General features: G+C 40.9%; 1 protein-coding gene across 2 annotated transcripts in view; it reads right to left on the reverse strand.

Moving 5' to 3' along the window:
• Positions 1-13767, reverse strand: part of fam135b (family with sequence similarity 135 member B) — a 48719-nt gene extending 34952 nt beyond the window's left edge. For both annotated transcript variants that reach the window (XM_047605540.1, XM_047605541.1), the window contains exons 1-3: positions 13565-13767; positions 7103-7199; positions 1909-1988 (exon numbers count right to left, since the gene is read on the reverse strand). In XM_047605540.1, coding sequence (XP_047461496.1) covers positions 1909-1988; positions 7103-7179 — 157 coding nt within the window. In that variant the 5' untranslated portion in view covers positions 7180-7199; positions 13565-13767. The remainder of the gene's footprint in view (positions 1-1908; positions 1989-7102; positions 7200-13564) is intronic.
• Between the last annotated feature and the right edge of the window lie 3012 nt (positions 13768-16779).

The raw sequence follows: 16779 nt of genomic DNA on the forward strand, positions 1-16779 counted from the left end.
ATATACAAAAATATACAAAAATTACATTCACTATATATACAACAATGAATATGTTGTGTATACTTGAATGTGTCTATGTCTATGATTTATTTTATTTTATCTTATTTTATATGTATTATGCAGCTGTTCTATTGTGCTGCAAATGTATTGCTAAGACTAGAGTAAATGTTTCAAGCAGGTCACATGTCGGTTCGGTTTCATTTGTATAATTATTACAAGGGTAATGTTACAGGAATTATTATTTTATTTTTTTGTTGTTGTTAATGAAGAGATGGAAGATTTCCTGCAGGGTGAGTCAGTCAGTCTTCAACCCAAAGAGCCCAATGTCCTAAATCACTGAGACAAGCCAGAGCCATAAAATTCCCAGACACCACTCTAAATTCTCTGTTACACAATCCTGGCACAATGGCAGGGTCACCTCTTCTGTTCTCTGGCAGATGTCGAATATATGGTTGGTTTATTATCCACTGTCGTCTGTGGCTTGCTCAGTTTAAACAAAACCATAAGCTATGTCTCTAATTAAAGCTCTTCAGATCGAAACACCGCCAGGGCATGTTATGATAAATTTGTTCATATTCACTCGTCTCTGTAAGATTATGCTGGTGTGTATCTGGAACGGCGCAGTGTAAGAACCGTCTCCGCTCCAGGACGCACTTCAACACAAAACGTCGCAGCAGATTACTGTACTCACACGGACTTCAAAGACAGCTGTGTCCAACGCAATGTGTGTAATTCAGACACGAAATGTGCGGTCATGAAACCATTCCCTCTGTCGAGTGAGACTTTCTCACACTCAGTTCCCTTTGGATGTGGCCAACACACAGCTCAGTCTGTTCAAACATGATCCAGACCACAGTCAAGCTAATGTTATTTGATTATGTTTGCAAGTACATGATGTACAGGAAGTATTTCTGTGGTTTGGATAAGAGAGTTCAGTAATTACAGGTCTTTCAGTCAGATGAATACTTATAAACGGGGTGGGGGTGGGGGTGGGGTAAAACATGTCCATCCTAGAAAACTGTATCTGGTTAGGTTTAATAATGCCATGGTAATCTATTTAAGCCACAGCACGTATTATACAACAGGGGTCTTCAGTGTTTTTCAGGTAATTATATGTGTTCTATATTAATCTCAGCCTAGTGCTGTTTATAAATATACATCATTATCATTTGCATTCAATTTTAGGCTACCCCATGTCCATTTACTAAAATATGGCTAAAGAAAATACATGAAAATGTCAATCAACCAAAGATTTTATGACAAAAATAACAAAATACCATTGCAAATTACACTAAACCAACCCAAAGGTATTCAAAACATTACCACAAAGAGACTCATACAAAGACCCAAAAAACTAAAGTGAGTTGAACTTACCGCAAAGCAGCAAAAAAATGTGAAATTTTAAAACAACCAAGAAGGCACAGATGACCACTTTAAATAGCTGCAAAATGACTCCAGTGACTTCACATGACTACACCTGAATGGACAACAACTACAACAAGGATATAGAACTACCACAAATATCAAAATCACTCCAATGACACGTGAAATAAAAGCAAATACTCAAAATAAGAGTTTCCAAGTGACCGTAGAGAGATGAGCTCAAAGCAACTACAAAGGCATAGATGACAACTACAAGGAGACACAAACTAACTGTGACCAGTGACCAGAAAGAGGGGCAGGACAACATCAACGGATACATGACAACTTCAAAGGCTGCACCATTTGTGGTAGTTCTGTGTCTCTTCAGTTGAGCCTTGTTCTTATCTGCGTCCAGATGATCGTTCTCAAATAACACACTCATGGTCGACTATACGTTTTGTCCTGTGAAACAATCAACCCATCATCAAATAGATTCAGCTGATTCACAGATGAGAAAGAGTGGGTAAAAACATCCGGTCTCCTTACCTGTGTTCTCTTGTGTTGTTGCTATCAACCTGTGGGGCACTCGGGGCGAGACCTTCAGCCCTGCTCGTATCTGATAGAACCTGAGGAAGTGGATAAAAAAACAGAACAGTCACACTTAAACCTAAACTAATACGCAGTGATACATGCATGCATCAATATAAAAATATGAGAAGACTGAAGGAAGGGTGTTCGGCATACTGTCTCCCTAATATCATAGCTGTGGAATATAATGTTTTTCTGCGTTCTTTAAATTAGAACTATTAGTTGCAGTTAAATTATCAAATAAATAATTTCCAGAATAGTATCTATTAATGTGGCACATTTCATAAGATAGTTGATGATTACATAGATCCATACACAGGAGTAGACTGACTAAGGATCCATAGATTTTTCCTAAAAAGTGAAGCCAATAAATACATGTCAAATAAATTTTCAGACGATGGTTTCAGTCATTTTAGGTAGATAACAATAATGCTGATGCATATTCAAGTGTTCCATTTTTAATTTGACGCTACAAAAATAGGATGTGACATTGTGAGGACTACAAACTGGAAAAAAAGAATGAAATAAATAAGTACAGTGTATAATCCAGCGTTTCACTGTTTCTTTGGCGGTGGTGGAACAGAGCGCGGTATTTTTTTTAACAAGCAATTTTGGGTAATTTTGAGACAAAAGTTTACAGACTTTAATGATCTACAAGGGAAATTATTTGGTCACAGTAGCTTAGTTGCACATAAAAGAAACATTCAAGTAAAAAGAAATAAGAAAATAAAATAAGATTAGATTAAAATAGAATAAAAATAAGTACGATCTAATAAAATAACAAACAGTGTAATCAGAAACTTTACAGAATTAGCATTAAAGACAAATGTACAAAAGTAGTTAGCGAAACAGTGTCAAGGTGTCAAAAAAAATGCTCCATATGCGTAATATCAATGGGCTAGTCATACGAGTTGATAAGAGGAAATGCTTAGATACCATGACTGATTAGAGATTTCACTTCTTTACATACTCAATAAAGGGAGACCACACTCTAATGTATATGTCGCAAGGGTCTTTCAGCGTATATCTAATTTTTTTCTGGCTTAAGTAAAGACAGAACCTCCTGAATCCATCTCTTAAAGGGCAGGCATTTGTTAGATTTCCAATTCATTACAATCACCCTGAGAGTTATATGGCTGCGGAATGCTATTGCTCTCTTTTGTGTTAATGGAGCGCACCATTCATTAAACTTAAATGCGAGCGAATCTGGCGGAAGTGTGCGCGGGTTATTGAGATCGCTGCTCCACGGGGCTCCACGCTCAGACAATGCAGTCTATGGTCTGACCTAATAGCCCTCAATACTGTAATGCACCACATACACAGTTTCCAACAAACGGCTGTAATAACTCTATTAAACGTATTTGTGGCTGAAGTCTAATTGCAAGCTTTTTAAATATTTAGGAGCAGCTGATTCCATATTGCTAAACTGTGCTTTTTATTTAAACATGCGTTTTAGCAAATCCAAATTACAATGTAATTGCTTTCAGTCTAGTAAGGATTTAAATAAAACTCTAATTTCAGATATGGACATTTAGATTTGACGCTCCATTTATCCTTTTACTAAAATGAGTTGGATTTGTGTTTATGTGTATTTACAGAAAATTCTAACTTGTGGAGGAAAATTGAATAAAAAAAAAAATATAAAAAATGTCTAATCAGTCAAAGATTTTGCAATACCCCCTGCGGTACTGGACCCCCTGTTGCTTTAAGGTATCTGCAGTGGCTGATGAATGCTTGGACATGTCAGGAATCCTGCTTCAGACATCAACAACTGAACTGAATCTGAATGAGGACAAGTGGCTTGTAGCATCTTGTAATGTGATGTGAGGGTACACAACAGTTTTATTGGCGAACTGAAGATATCTTAGTGGAATTTTTACCAGTCAAAATTCCACATTTACTTTGAGTCAGAATTTAGAGATGTCTCAGATTTAGAAAACGCAAAACTCAATTGTAGTTGACTTGAGGTCTTAAATAGTCGAACGGACTATTTAATCAGGGTTTTGACTTGCATTACAGATATCTGCTATGTAGTCTCTGTGGAGAAGATGAGAAGGCTTGGAATAGAGAGTGTCGTAACGCACTGTGTCAAAACAGAATAGTAGATGGTCTGTGTTTTGACAGGGCAGGTTGTGAAGTGCATTTCGTGATTTGTATGTGAAGTTAACAACCATGTTCAAAAAAGTCTTTCATGAACTGTACAAGTGTTGATGAATTATTGAAGGGTGTTGGTTGATTAATAATGTAATGCAAGGGCTGTGGTATAGTATACTGTACGACATCAGACCAGTACATAGGTGCTAAGTTTTCGGCAAAACTTCATGGTACCCTGGCAAATTTCACTTTGAAAACAGAAAATCTGAGTTGATCATTGATTATTTACACCATATCGCGAGCTTTAGGTCACTCTGGCAGTTGAGGACAAGGCAGCTTTGTGTAAAAGCACATGTCAGCCCTCCGGGGACGCTCCGACAGTCAGAGACCAAAGCGTGGCTGTGAACATAATCATCACATCAGAGTGTTAACAATGGAGGCTCGAAAGAGAAGAGCACGGAATAAATAAGGGATGTTTATGGTTTGAAGCGGGTCAACTAACTGACAAACTCTAATGATGGCATCAGTGTGTGTTCACATGGAAATGAACTGCAAAATTGTCTGCATGGCTATTGGTAGGCGGAAAGACACATATCTAAAACATTTCTTATCAATGATGGATGAGTGAAGCTGATTTGAATTTTTCTTGACAAGACTGAATGGTGATAAGAAAACTCAGCTGCGCTCTTAATTTGGGCATCAGAAGCGATGTCGGACTTTTGTCTCCTTCAGCCAAAAGCTAAAATTGCTATGCTTATCTCATTCTTCACAAATCAGATGCAGATTTAATCTGTATTTTTAATGCAATCAGCGTACAGCCGAGGCCGCTCCGGGGATTTGTACGGACTTCAGCAATTACATTAGATCTTGGCAACTAAACTGTTCTTATTCCGCAGCCCCTCATTTTTACGCAATTTTCTTTAACATTCACATCAGACCTCTCGTCCCATCTGAAGCAACATGGCAACCGGTAAAAACAAACATATTAGTGCACTCAGCTGAAGGGATTACCGTGATAAAGCTTTAGCCCATCCCATTTAGACGGGTGGAAAATCATTTTGATAAAGCTGGTGTTTCAGCTGGCCAGATGGGAGGTCTAAAGCTCTTCCTGCAGACACACCATAGCAGGATAATGCTTTTTTAAATGACACAGATTATCACAGAAAAAATATTTTTTTAAAAACTGTATATACCCGACCAGACAATCCCCACCCCATAGCAATGACTCTCCTAGATGGCAGCAGCCATCCCCAGCAGGATGCAGCCTGACACACACACACACACACACACAAACACACACACACACACACACACACACACTCACACACACACACACACACACACACACACACACACACCACACACACAAAAACGCTTTAAGAACAACTCAAAAAACACAAAGAACAGCACAAGGTGTTGACCTGGCCTCCAAATTCACTACAACCCAAACTGACCAAGTATCTGTAGGATGATCAACAGAGGCCCCTCCCCTCAACCCATACCACCCAAAGGCCCCCACTAACAACACTGTGTTGCCAGACACCACAGGACACCCTCAGAAGACCCATGTCCATTCTCTGATGAGTCACTATGTTATGGAGGCACAAGGAAGATCTATACAATATTAGGCAGGTGGCCATAATGTTATGCCTGATTGGTGTATATATTTCAGTTTTTCTTTTCTTTCTGGACAAATTATTTCAACCATTAAATATAACACAAATGTCATATTTACATCTATAAACTAAAGGTATTGTTTATCTTCTTGTGCGCATTAAAGTAAAATATAAATTAAATTAGCATTAGCATTGGCTAAACTTTGACTCTTACCAGCTGTGTGTCTAAAGCTACTGCATCATATTGAAATCAGAGCAATGCGATATTTAAAACACTGTACTTTTAAAAACAAACTTAGGCAGCCATGCATGAAACAGAGCTGGCAGTAGCTAGTTGTGGGTATAACAGAGGTGGTTGACTGCTGTGGCGCTGCTTGGTTGTGTGCGTTTTAATGGTTTTTGAACAGCTTTCGGCTGTATCTGTTCCTCACAGCCCAGATGGAGTGGCAGCATTGTTAATGGTATTTTATTTTCAAATAGACAGTGATAATGGTAATAAGAGTTAGTTCCATCCACACACTAGCAATATGTTCATGTTCTGCTCGTTCCACTTCCACAACCAGAGGCTGGAACATCCAGTACAGACCACTGTCGTCTAAAAAGCACTGAATGATGAGCAAACCACTTTGTGCGCCGGTGGAAGCAACTAGTGTGTTGCTGGCTTATAAGAGCTAACAGAATTTCCAAAATAGCGATGTCCTATTAACTTATTCTTGAACCAACTGCATACAATTCAAGGAAAATCGGAGTCAATAATGTTACCTGCAGCAAAGACGTAGCCTGGCATACCCAGACTGACTGAGCTAAGAATAAGTCTTTATGATTTTTATGGATTTCTTCATGGGGTCTGTTTCAACTGCGAAAGAGAAAAAAAAATACCTCCTCACACAACTGGACAGTCCTCCCAACATTCAGAGCTACTGTATTTTGTTCTGAACAATTGAACCATCGATAATAACCATTAAAAGAACCAAGTCGGAGCTGTGAGCTGTTCTTTTTTTGCTGGAGCTGGATGCACTTTTGTGATGACGAAGACGGTAAAGCATAGTGTAATATTTGCCAGAATGCTATCGCGGTATAATGGAGAGCATAGCTGCCTCCTAAGCGATAGACCCTGGTCTTTATATCCAATTTACCAAATAAATTCTATCTATCTGAAATTAATCTTTCAAACATGCCAGCTCAGATTAATACATTTTTGTTTTCATTTCTTGGATGGAACGAGGCAGGCCCACAGCATATCCGTTGACTAGCAGCAGTAAGACACGAAGGAGCACATGACATTTAAATTACCTGATAAATTCAATTAGATCTTTATCATTCCAGGACCAGTTATATCTTCATCAGTATTCGCCACTCTTTGTATTATGCTTTGCAGTGTGTGTCTAATCTTTCTTATTTGGTTTAGCTCCACTTATAAATAGAAGATGTAAGTTCCTTACCCCCTTTGAAAGAGATCCACATTGTGAAACTTGTGTAACTCTAGAGAAAACTCCAGTGTTCCCTGTACTTCAGACATGATATAATCCCACTCATCACCTGCCGAGAGAGAAGACACATAAACAGACAGTAAATATGATTAGCAGACAAACGGGCCAAAAAAATCAAGAATGCAGAGAGATGAGGACAAATGATGACATTTCTAAAAGCAGCTCATTGTGGTGTCCTCTGAGGTGACACTCTATGACACACAGAGAGACACCTTGGTCTGGATATGGTTATGGTGAAATATTTTGCATCTTAAATGCGAGCGAATCTGGCGGAAGTGTGCGCGGGTTATTGAGATCGCTGCTCCACGGGGCTCCACGCTCATGCATCTGTCTTTTCAATGAGCTGCTACCCTTCACCACCTATTATTGTAAATGTCAGTCCTACCTGACTAATGTTCCAATTACAGGTCATTATCCTTCTGCGCTGATACATTGATTACACAGTTACACTATACGTTGTATACTGTGTTTGACACAGGTATTTATTTGTGTTAACTTCAGTTTTAAGTGGGACATGTGTGCAAAGGAAAGCGTGAAGAGTGGTGTGTTTTAGCAAAGCCGAGTTAAACTTTTGCAATTTCTGACACACAACATAGACAGCACAACATCCATCCATCAGTTGTCTGTTAGCACTCGGTGGAGTGTCACAAGAAGCAGGAGCATATACTCTACTCTTGACAGGTGACTAGTCCAAAACAAGGCTATCACAGAGACGCAAACAATCACACTCACATGTGCATACTACAGCCGGTTTAAAATATGGTTATCCTAGAATGCATGTCCATCGGCTGTGAGAGGAAGCCAGAGCACCTGGAGAAAAACCATGCAGGTGCAATTAGAGCGGGTAAGCTAAGCACCGACAGGCCCTTTAAGGTGACGGCTGCAGCCATTATCTTCCTCAAGAGCTCTGTTAATGTTAAATCTACTGCAATGGATTTGGCAGTGACTTCTGTTTTTAGGTCTTTTATCTCATGGAGACGAAAGCATCATGCATCACACGGCCGAAAACTGATGTCTACATCCCAGGCTTGCTGTCTCTCAGTTCACACTGCGAGAAGTGATTGTGAACGATTAAATCTCAGATCATGGACTAGTTTTGTTTACTTTTGTTTACATGCAGTATTTACGTTTTTTAGAGAAAGCATCCTGAGATGTGGGATTCACTCAGACCTAGCTGCTATCAACCAAAAAAGAGATGAAACAGCGAAAGTTTACACCAAAAGTGGATCAAATGAAATGCGATCTTTGTATGTCTGTAGCGTAGGAATAGTATTTCAGTAGGGTTGTAGAGAGTTGTTAGGAAGGAAATTCACCCACCGAGCCACTACAGAAAAACTCAGTCTTTGAAAACTGAAAGACCTTTCACAACTGTAACTTGTCCATAGCAAAAAGTCCTTGGATTAGGTGACTTAAAAAAAGACACTTTCAGTCCACTTTCTTTCACCAGTGAACATTTACTCAGACCAGCTGGCTTTACTGCACCACATCTTAGACACAGGAGTGTTGTAAGAAGTTTATTTGACTTAAGTGACATGTAAACGTTTACAGCTAATTACAGCTACCAGCTCCCACTATTACAGAACTTAAATTGAGTAGCAGTATCTGAAACAAGGTATTCTAAACTTTAAACAGTGGTTTCAAAACAGAGCTTATAATTTCAAGCTAGTGATCTGGAATTTTCATATCTGGATGTCATGAGTAGATTTTTGCAGCTAACAGCTAACACAGTAGCTACATGCAAGTTAGTTAATTTTGGCTGTTTTGAAAGGAGATAAAGAAAAGCAATATAGATGCGTGGTCCAGTCAAAAAGGTAGCATGCACACCAACTGATGGTCTGCTTAGAAGACACAAAACTTGTTCTGGTATTCCACTTTAAAGCTAGGTAATACAATTATGTAGCAGGATAGAGACAACATGTTCATGTGATGTTGTTTAGCTCAGTTGTTTGTATTTAAGAACGCTTTTTACTTCTAAAGATTTTTAAAAAGAACATGTTTAAAGGACTAACCAGGGTTTTAGCATACATAAATTTATCTTAGGTGAAGCTGAAGTTGAAGGGATGTTATCCCACTTCCAATGACAAACAGGGTGAGCTGCTAACATTAGCCTTAGCTACTGATGTGCCTTGTTACTTCTGGATTAAATAGACACATTTAACACATTACTTAACAATTTAGATTAAATACCCTCGGTAAAATAACAACTTTTTAGACACTGTCATTGTCAAAACAGTATTTTTTTCCCTTTTAGTTACTAAAACTAAAACTAAAAAAAGAACATCCAAACTCCACATTAGAGAGCAGGTAACAGTAATCCTATAAGAGGAAAAAAATGATTCCCCAGTGTCCTTTCCTAACACTAGTCCAACACAGATAGGGTGAGTCTAAGGTGACTTTGGAGTTGGCAGAGAAACGCCATTCTCCACCTTCACTTACGCTGATAAGATGGATTATAAAAATCATGCCAAGTGCGAAGAAAGAAGTGCCAGTAAATTTTCAGCAAAATACAAATGCAAGCCTCCAAAACCGGCAGTCTGGTGGAGAATATTAAAGCACAGACTCATAAAAGCATAACAGAACAGACCAGAGGAACACAGTAACCTTCTTTAATGTCAAATGTCAGCTGGTCTGTGCTTCAAGAGGCTTGAAGGGAAAACTCATCTCAAGCCTCTTTTTGCCAACTGGACATGCTCTTTATGACACAGTACAGTCTTCAGCCAGTTTTAGGTCATTTGACGGGAGACTGGGAGACGCTGGCGTGTGTTTCTTCGGTTTTGATTAATATATAGCTGAAGCTGCTTCTCTAATTCACTGAGCTGTACTGTAAGACAGTGTCCTTGTTATCTGTTATCTGCTGTCTCAGAGATTCATGAGGAGCAGCTCACTTCTCTAGCAATGTGTTAGGTAGGCAGTAAGGAGGAGAATGAACACCGTGTACTTGATTAAATAGAGGCGCCCCCAGTCAAGCTAGCAAAACAATCTCCTTGAACCTACAGTTCACAGAAAAAGAACACAGACGCACGCACTGATTGCCAGTGCTGACACTGGAAATTCATCAATAAGTTAATCAAATCAGTGAGACGGGGACTAAAGCTCCCACACTGACAGCGTCACAGGCATGGTGCTGTCATTCATCTGGGTAGGATACACTGCGTTTCCTTAGATCATGGTGACAGTGATGATCATCCAGGGTGAGGATGACAACGATGAAACAACGCATCAGTGAAAGTTGTGTTACACTTTTTATACTGTCAGCACATTCCACGCGAACACCAAAACCTGGTCTACTAGAAACACAGAGAATGATTAAAAATGTATACATTCTTCATTGCTGGTGGTCTCTTTGTTGGATTTGGAGGGAACACTAAAGAATATGGCAGCACTGTCCCATCAGCCTCTTATAGGCTGATCCCAGTTTGCAAACTTTTGCACTTTTTCTAGCAAGAACTAATATTTCCCAATTGGAATTTTATACAGCCTGGTGTAGCCAGACCCGGCTCTTATCAGAGTATGAGACTGGTAACATGCCATCTGGACTTTGTAATGATCATTTAGATCTGATTTTTGACTATGTCGGAGTTAACCCTTCAGTCCATCACTGCATAAAGCCCACCCAAATGATCTGTTGGGCCCAGCAAATCCTTGCCAGGGTGTAATCAGTTCCCAAGGGTGTGACACACCAGACCAAAAATGCTGCTGCAAAGGGAAGCCAGGCTGGTTTCCCACATCATTTATACCAGGGGTGTGAAACTCATTTTAGTTCGGGGGCCACATTCAGCCCAGTTTGAGTGGGCCAGAGCAGTAAAATAACAGAACAATAACCTATAAGTAATAACAACTACAGATCTTTTCTATTTGTTTTAGTGCAAAGAAGAACATGTAAATCAGGAGAATGTTTGCATTTAATAAAATATCCTTCAAAAAAAATAAAAAATGAACTTCTCTGACTAAAATTGGTGGTAGAGGTTATTTTTATTGAAAAAATGCATTGTCTTCTCTGTAATTTTGTCACTTTGCAAATTGTGATTTATACTGTCATTTTCAAAGAAAAGAGAGAAATGATGCCCTTGATTGGATTAAACTATGAATCCAAATAACTAAAAACATTGTCTAGATTATATTTGAATTTTCATTTGGATTTTCATTCCTTTCTTTATAGCAGTTTTTTCACTGTAAGTGGAGTCCATCATTTTAGCCCTGGCATTTACATGGCATACCTTGGCCAAAGAATCGACAAAGAATTAATTCTTAAAGAGAATAACTTTCAGTATTTTCCAGCTTCATAACAGTTGCTACTTGCCTGTAGTATTTTTTTTTATTAATCTGAAGACAAGCTAAATATCTGGACGTCAACGTGTTGTTTCAGTAAAAAACTAAAGGCTGAACAATAACAGTCATTTGGCAAAACTTTCACGCGTGCACTGCTCTGTATCTCCTGCATGTATCTGTGTAACTAGTTGCCTAGCTAATGCTCAAAATCTGCTGCTTGTACACTTTTACAAGCTATCGTTCTAATTTTGTACTCGCAGAAAAGTCATTAAAAGCAAATCATTACAAAACAGCCATCTGCTGTCTGATTACAATTTCATGCAGGCCACAAACACACACACACATACACCCAAAGTGGCGTCCTTGGAGCTTTCGCAGTTTCTTAATTCCTCCACCTTGAGGAAGAGGGCTGCCCCCTCGAGCTGCCCTCTTCCCCTTCCTGCCTCTCCTGCTGGTGTCAGCTCGGCCGGGAACGCTGACTGACATATCCAATCTGAATCTGGGGGAGGACGAAGAGGCAAACATTGTCATGTGTGCGTGCGAAGCCTGCAGGCGTAGGTGTCATCGTGACACGGAGAGTCGTTGTTTGCCACGTCGGGAAGCTGCTGTGTGTGTGTGTGTGTGTGTGTGTGTGTGTGTGTGTGTGTGTGTGTGCTCTCATGTCAAAGCGCCCGGAAATTAATCTCAGGTTTTATTCCATTCATTAACAACCAACTCCCTCTGCTGCACACAATAGCAGACAAAGGCCTATCACCAAAAATAGGCACATGTGACAAAGGGCCGCTGAGTTGCAGCACCACCTTTGAGCAAGGATATTAAGATCTGTTAAGTTGAAATGACTTCATCATTAGTCCCTTTTCACTATTTCTATCTCTGTGACAAAGCTGTCTGCAAATTGGATACGTGGAGTGTCCCTTGCAGAAAATCACTGAGCCAGCCCTAGAGTTTGACTGAGGCAGCAGTCTAGAATTTGCTAAAGCCCTCCGTGATGCCGTATCAGCCTCTTTGTTGTTAAATTACTTTGCTAAGTCTCTGCAAGGCCAAACAAAAATAATAAAAAAAGAGGGGGAGAGAGAGAGAGAGGGAGAGAGAGAGAGAGAGAGAGAGAGAGAGATGAAGTGGCCTGAGTTATGGAGTTAAATGAGATGTGACTGGTGTCCTTGCAATCTCCAAATGAGATTCTGTTATGATCAAAGAGGAGCAAAAATTGAAGTAGCCAGAAGTCCGAGGGGGGGTAGGGAGCAACGCTGCATGCAACTGCAATCATAAACAGACTCGCTGTTTGTATTCACAACTCAGAATTGCTGTTTGCATGAAAACAATTCACTATGTGCACCCAAATGTGCGCGCACCACCAACAACTGGTCAAAAAAGTAACGAGCACGGATGTCTCAACAGAACATGCTTAGCTGGGTCGACAGCTTTCCAATGACAGTAATGACCGATGGTCTTGTGGCTTTCTGCACTATTATGAAATGAGTCTGTCCCGTGCTACATGCAACTCGTGCCACATCACAGAATGTCTTATAGACAGCATTCGATTCAACCTGGCATCATCATTTGAATCTATTTTTATCATTTTCTGGCAGCTTGCAGTGACAAAGACAGGGCTCTGGAGCTGTTCTTTGTTTGTGTTGGACTATTTCAGGCGTCTGTGGAAAACTGCACACGGCAGGGTACGGCAGATTCACAGACATCCTCTCTAACCGGTAAGACACAGAGATGCACCAAACCCAGTTTCCAGCACACTGGCTCAATTCACTTATGGGCATCTATTGTTTATTTACTTGAATACTTGTTAATGCTTTTACTTTGAAAGTGAAATCTGATTAAAATGTCCCCATTGTTTGAGTGTGTGTGTTTTTTTTTAACCTACTGCTGACCAACAATAGGTCAGACAAAGACCTTCAGCTGCCACATGAAGGAAGCACATAAGAAGAATTGATTAAACCCATTAGGCTCCCTTGATTCCTATCGCATCCGCCCTCAGTCAGCCTGGCAGCCCTCTAACCATCCAGCAGTCCACAGTAGCAGCTCTGACAGCGCTGCTTCCCAATCATGTATCCCGCACATGCACACAACCATTTAACCATCATCCCACTAAACCAGGAGGAGGGTGTCACGCGCAGAATAAAGCAGCCTCACCTTAGCAGTGATGTTGTGTAGCCGAATGTCCGCACAGGGTTCGGGTCCAGGCTCTGCTGAGTAAATTGCTGATTTGCGGATGGATGCGCGGCTTCGCAATGTTTATATCACCGCTTCCCCTGCTGCTGCTGCTGTTGCCATGGTTATTCATCCAGACCCTGTATATTCTGCAGTCTCCCCTTTCTCCTCCCCCCCCACCTCTCTCTCCCTCCCTCCCTCTCTTTACTCCCTCTTCATGTCTCTCTGTCCCTCTCTCTCTTTCTCTCCCTCCTGATGGGGTTTTCAATGTGGAAAAGTGCGGCAGCGTCTGGTCGCTGTTGTCTGGTTGTGGAATCTCCTCGTCCGGTGTCCGCCCCGCGTTTTGCACACAATGCAGATTGTGGATAGTTTCATAAGGGGGGGGGGGTATTATTAATAGTCAGCACCCAGTCAGCGTGCCTCCTGCTGCTGCTGCTGCTGCTGCCGCCGCCGCTGCACCGTGGTGTGCGCGTCCGGCTGAGCGAGCTGACGTCACGGCCTGCCCCCTAAAAGCCGAAGTGGACGGACGGTGCGCTGGGAAATTTACCACGCCGTGGGAAAAAAAGGATGGGTGTTAAGCGAACAAAGCGTTAATGCACTAATAAACAGGCGGCGGTCACGTGAATCATAGCAGCTGAGTAGGTAATCTTTGCAAGTGTTGTCACTGTCACAGATGAAAGGCTCTGCTGCTGACAATTAATACAACTACTACAACCATTTATTCTAGACCCGAACATAGTAAGTGGCCACATGACCAACTCACTGCTGCTATATCTTGGAAGCCATGTCTCTTTCACCAAAGCAAGTTGGTCTGGAGGGAGTCACCCCGGAAGTCTGGAGTCGCTCCTTTGGGAACTGATTGTGCTCCTGCAACGATCTGCTCAGCCAATCAAATTGTTTGTTGTGCCTCGAATCACAGAATAGTAACAGCAATGTAATCTGAGAGCCATGGAGTTGAATGCCTCTGGTTGTATTTTCTGAGATATTTATATAAATGGAACACTGAATGCCAGGGGGGAACCTCTTATAAAGCTTATCAACATTCCTCTATCTATCTTGGATAACTTGAAATGACTTACTAATATACTATTTAATAATATATTTAAATGTTATTTTGTAGTTTCACAGTGATGGTATAAATGGTAGCTAGCCTGCCTTAACTAGCCCACAAGGTTTTGCAGGGGAAAGTTGGTCCAGAGTCACTTCATTGGGAACTGATTGTTCTCCAGGAAAGATCTGCTTTACTTACCCATGTGGGCCATCAACAAGGATGTTCCCCACATCTCGGTCCTAAACCAGCTGTCCCCAGGTGTGTTACTGATCGTATTATGCCAATGGATCTGGAGGATTTGGTGCAGACAAGTGTCAAAGAATATTTGTATTTTCTTTATGGCATAGACAGTAGTCCTCCATGTTATGTCACAGCACATTGTGACTGACTTTACATTAGTATTAAAGATCTTGATCCTGCCATGATGGAGAGGCCTTTTGCGCTTGAGATATTCTTTAAAAGGAGAAAACCAACCCTGGCCTTGCCGATCTACTGGGCCAGTAAAATTGTTGGCTGGCTGTATGTGGTGATGAAAAGTGGAGTAAAAGCAACATCATCAGAGAGATATGGCTCTTTTTTTCTGAAAGACTGATATAAACAGAACAGTCATAACGAGGTAAAATGTCTTATAAAACAACCAAACATCTTCTTCCTTGAATGACCTGAAGTTACTTGATGATTCTTGCCAAATGTATAGACAGATGTCAAAGTATTATTTTCTTGTTTCCCAAAATGAAGGTATAAATGGTAGCCTGGGAGCTAGCCTTCCACTGGCTGCAGAATGTTTCCAATGGAAAGTTGGTCTTTGTCTCCCTCGGAAAATCATAATGCTGAAGCAAAAATCAAATCAGTTAGGGTGGACATATGATAGACAGAAGAGTAACAGCTGCATCCACATCATCGGAGCACCATTGGATTTGTTCATAAAAAATGGCTCAGATTTTTTTGGATGATTCAGAAACAGCAGAACATAACAATATAGTTACAAGTGATACATTGAAACAAATGGATAAAAGATGCTAAAGATGCCATGCAAAAATTTCAGATGAAAACGGCAAAATAAGTGATTAGTCTGTGTCTGAAGAACACGTAGACTCGTTTTACTGATCTGACAGCCCTGCCAGGAGGGATGATGATATCATCCGTCAGATTATTGTGGAAAAAAGTAAGATCAAAAGAGATTTCTAACACAGAGTTTCTTCTTTCAGACACAACGTATACACCAAGTATCCACTCCCTTGTTTGTTCCTGGCAGTCAGGTAGTGCAATTAAAATGCCATCTGCCCTGGTAAAACAACTCGTCGCAGACTAATCGCTTGTCAGATAAGGGGGGGAGGGGAGGATTATGTAACAAATAAATAAAAATGTTCATGACACATAAGCCGCTGGCTGTGGTAACTGTGTTTAACTGTTATCAGCACTAGGACATTAGTTTCCTCTCTCAGTTTGTGCCTATGATTCACCAAGTGAGTGCTGGCTGACTGTCCTCCTCCTGCGTTCTGAGCTTCACCTTCTGCTTAAAAACCCAAAGTCAATTGCTGCTTTTCTCTCATGGCGTTGTGCCATAAGCTCCAAGCACTCTTGATTAAGAGGGGAGCGCTATTGATTATTTTTTTCTCTCTCTTTTTCAGGCCGTTGCCAGAGCCCAGACGACTGTATAGTCTGAGGAGGAAGAGCTTGTAGAAATTTCAGAGGTTACAAAGCAAGGACGATTGTGGTCACATGCTCTGAGCTACGTTTAGTGTTTCGTTTAATTCGGCTGATGTGTCTTATGTGTTAAGGGGGGATGATCACACCAGCGCCATCCTCATCCTCGCCACTGATGCACGGAACTGGTGTGAATCGTATGCTCAAGGCTTCGCACTCACCATATGTCAGCTCAGCTCAACACCTGTGGGAGACTTTGGAGCCACACAGTCCTCACCCGGCTCTTATCTGAATGTGATTCTGGTGACACACCAGTTGTATTTCATTATGGGGGGTGTTGCAACTAAAAAAAAAACAAAACTCTGCAATCAGATACATTTTGTTATAAACTGTTCATCACCACATAACGTCCGAACAAGCAACTTGATTGGTGCGTAAATCAGTTCCCACTCTTCACAGATTCTGCAGGCAGGGGGAATTTGAGCTGGCTTCCAGGCCA

The sequence above is a fragment of the Mugil cephalus genome, chromosome 14, assembly GCF_022458985.1.
Source record: "Mugil cephalus isolate CIBA_MC_2020 chromosome 14, CIBA_Mcephalus_1.1, whole genome shotgun sequence".
NCBI classification, from domain to species: domain Eukaryota; kingdom Metazoa; phylum Chordata; class Actinopteri; order Mugiliformes; family Mugilidae; genus Mugil; species Mugil cephalus.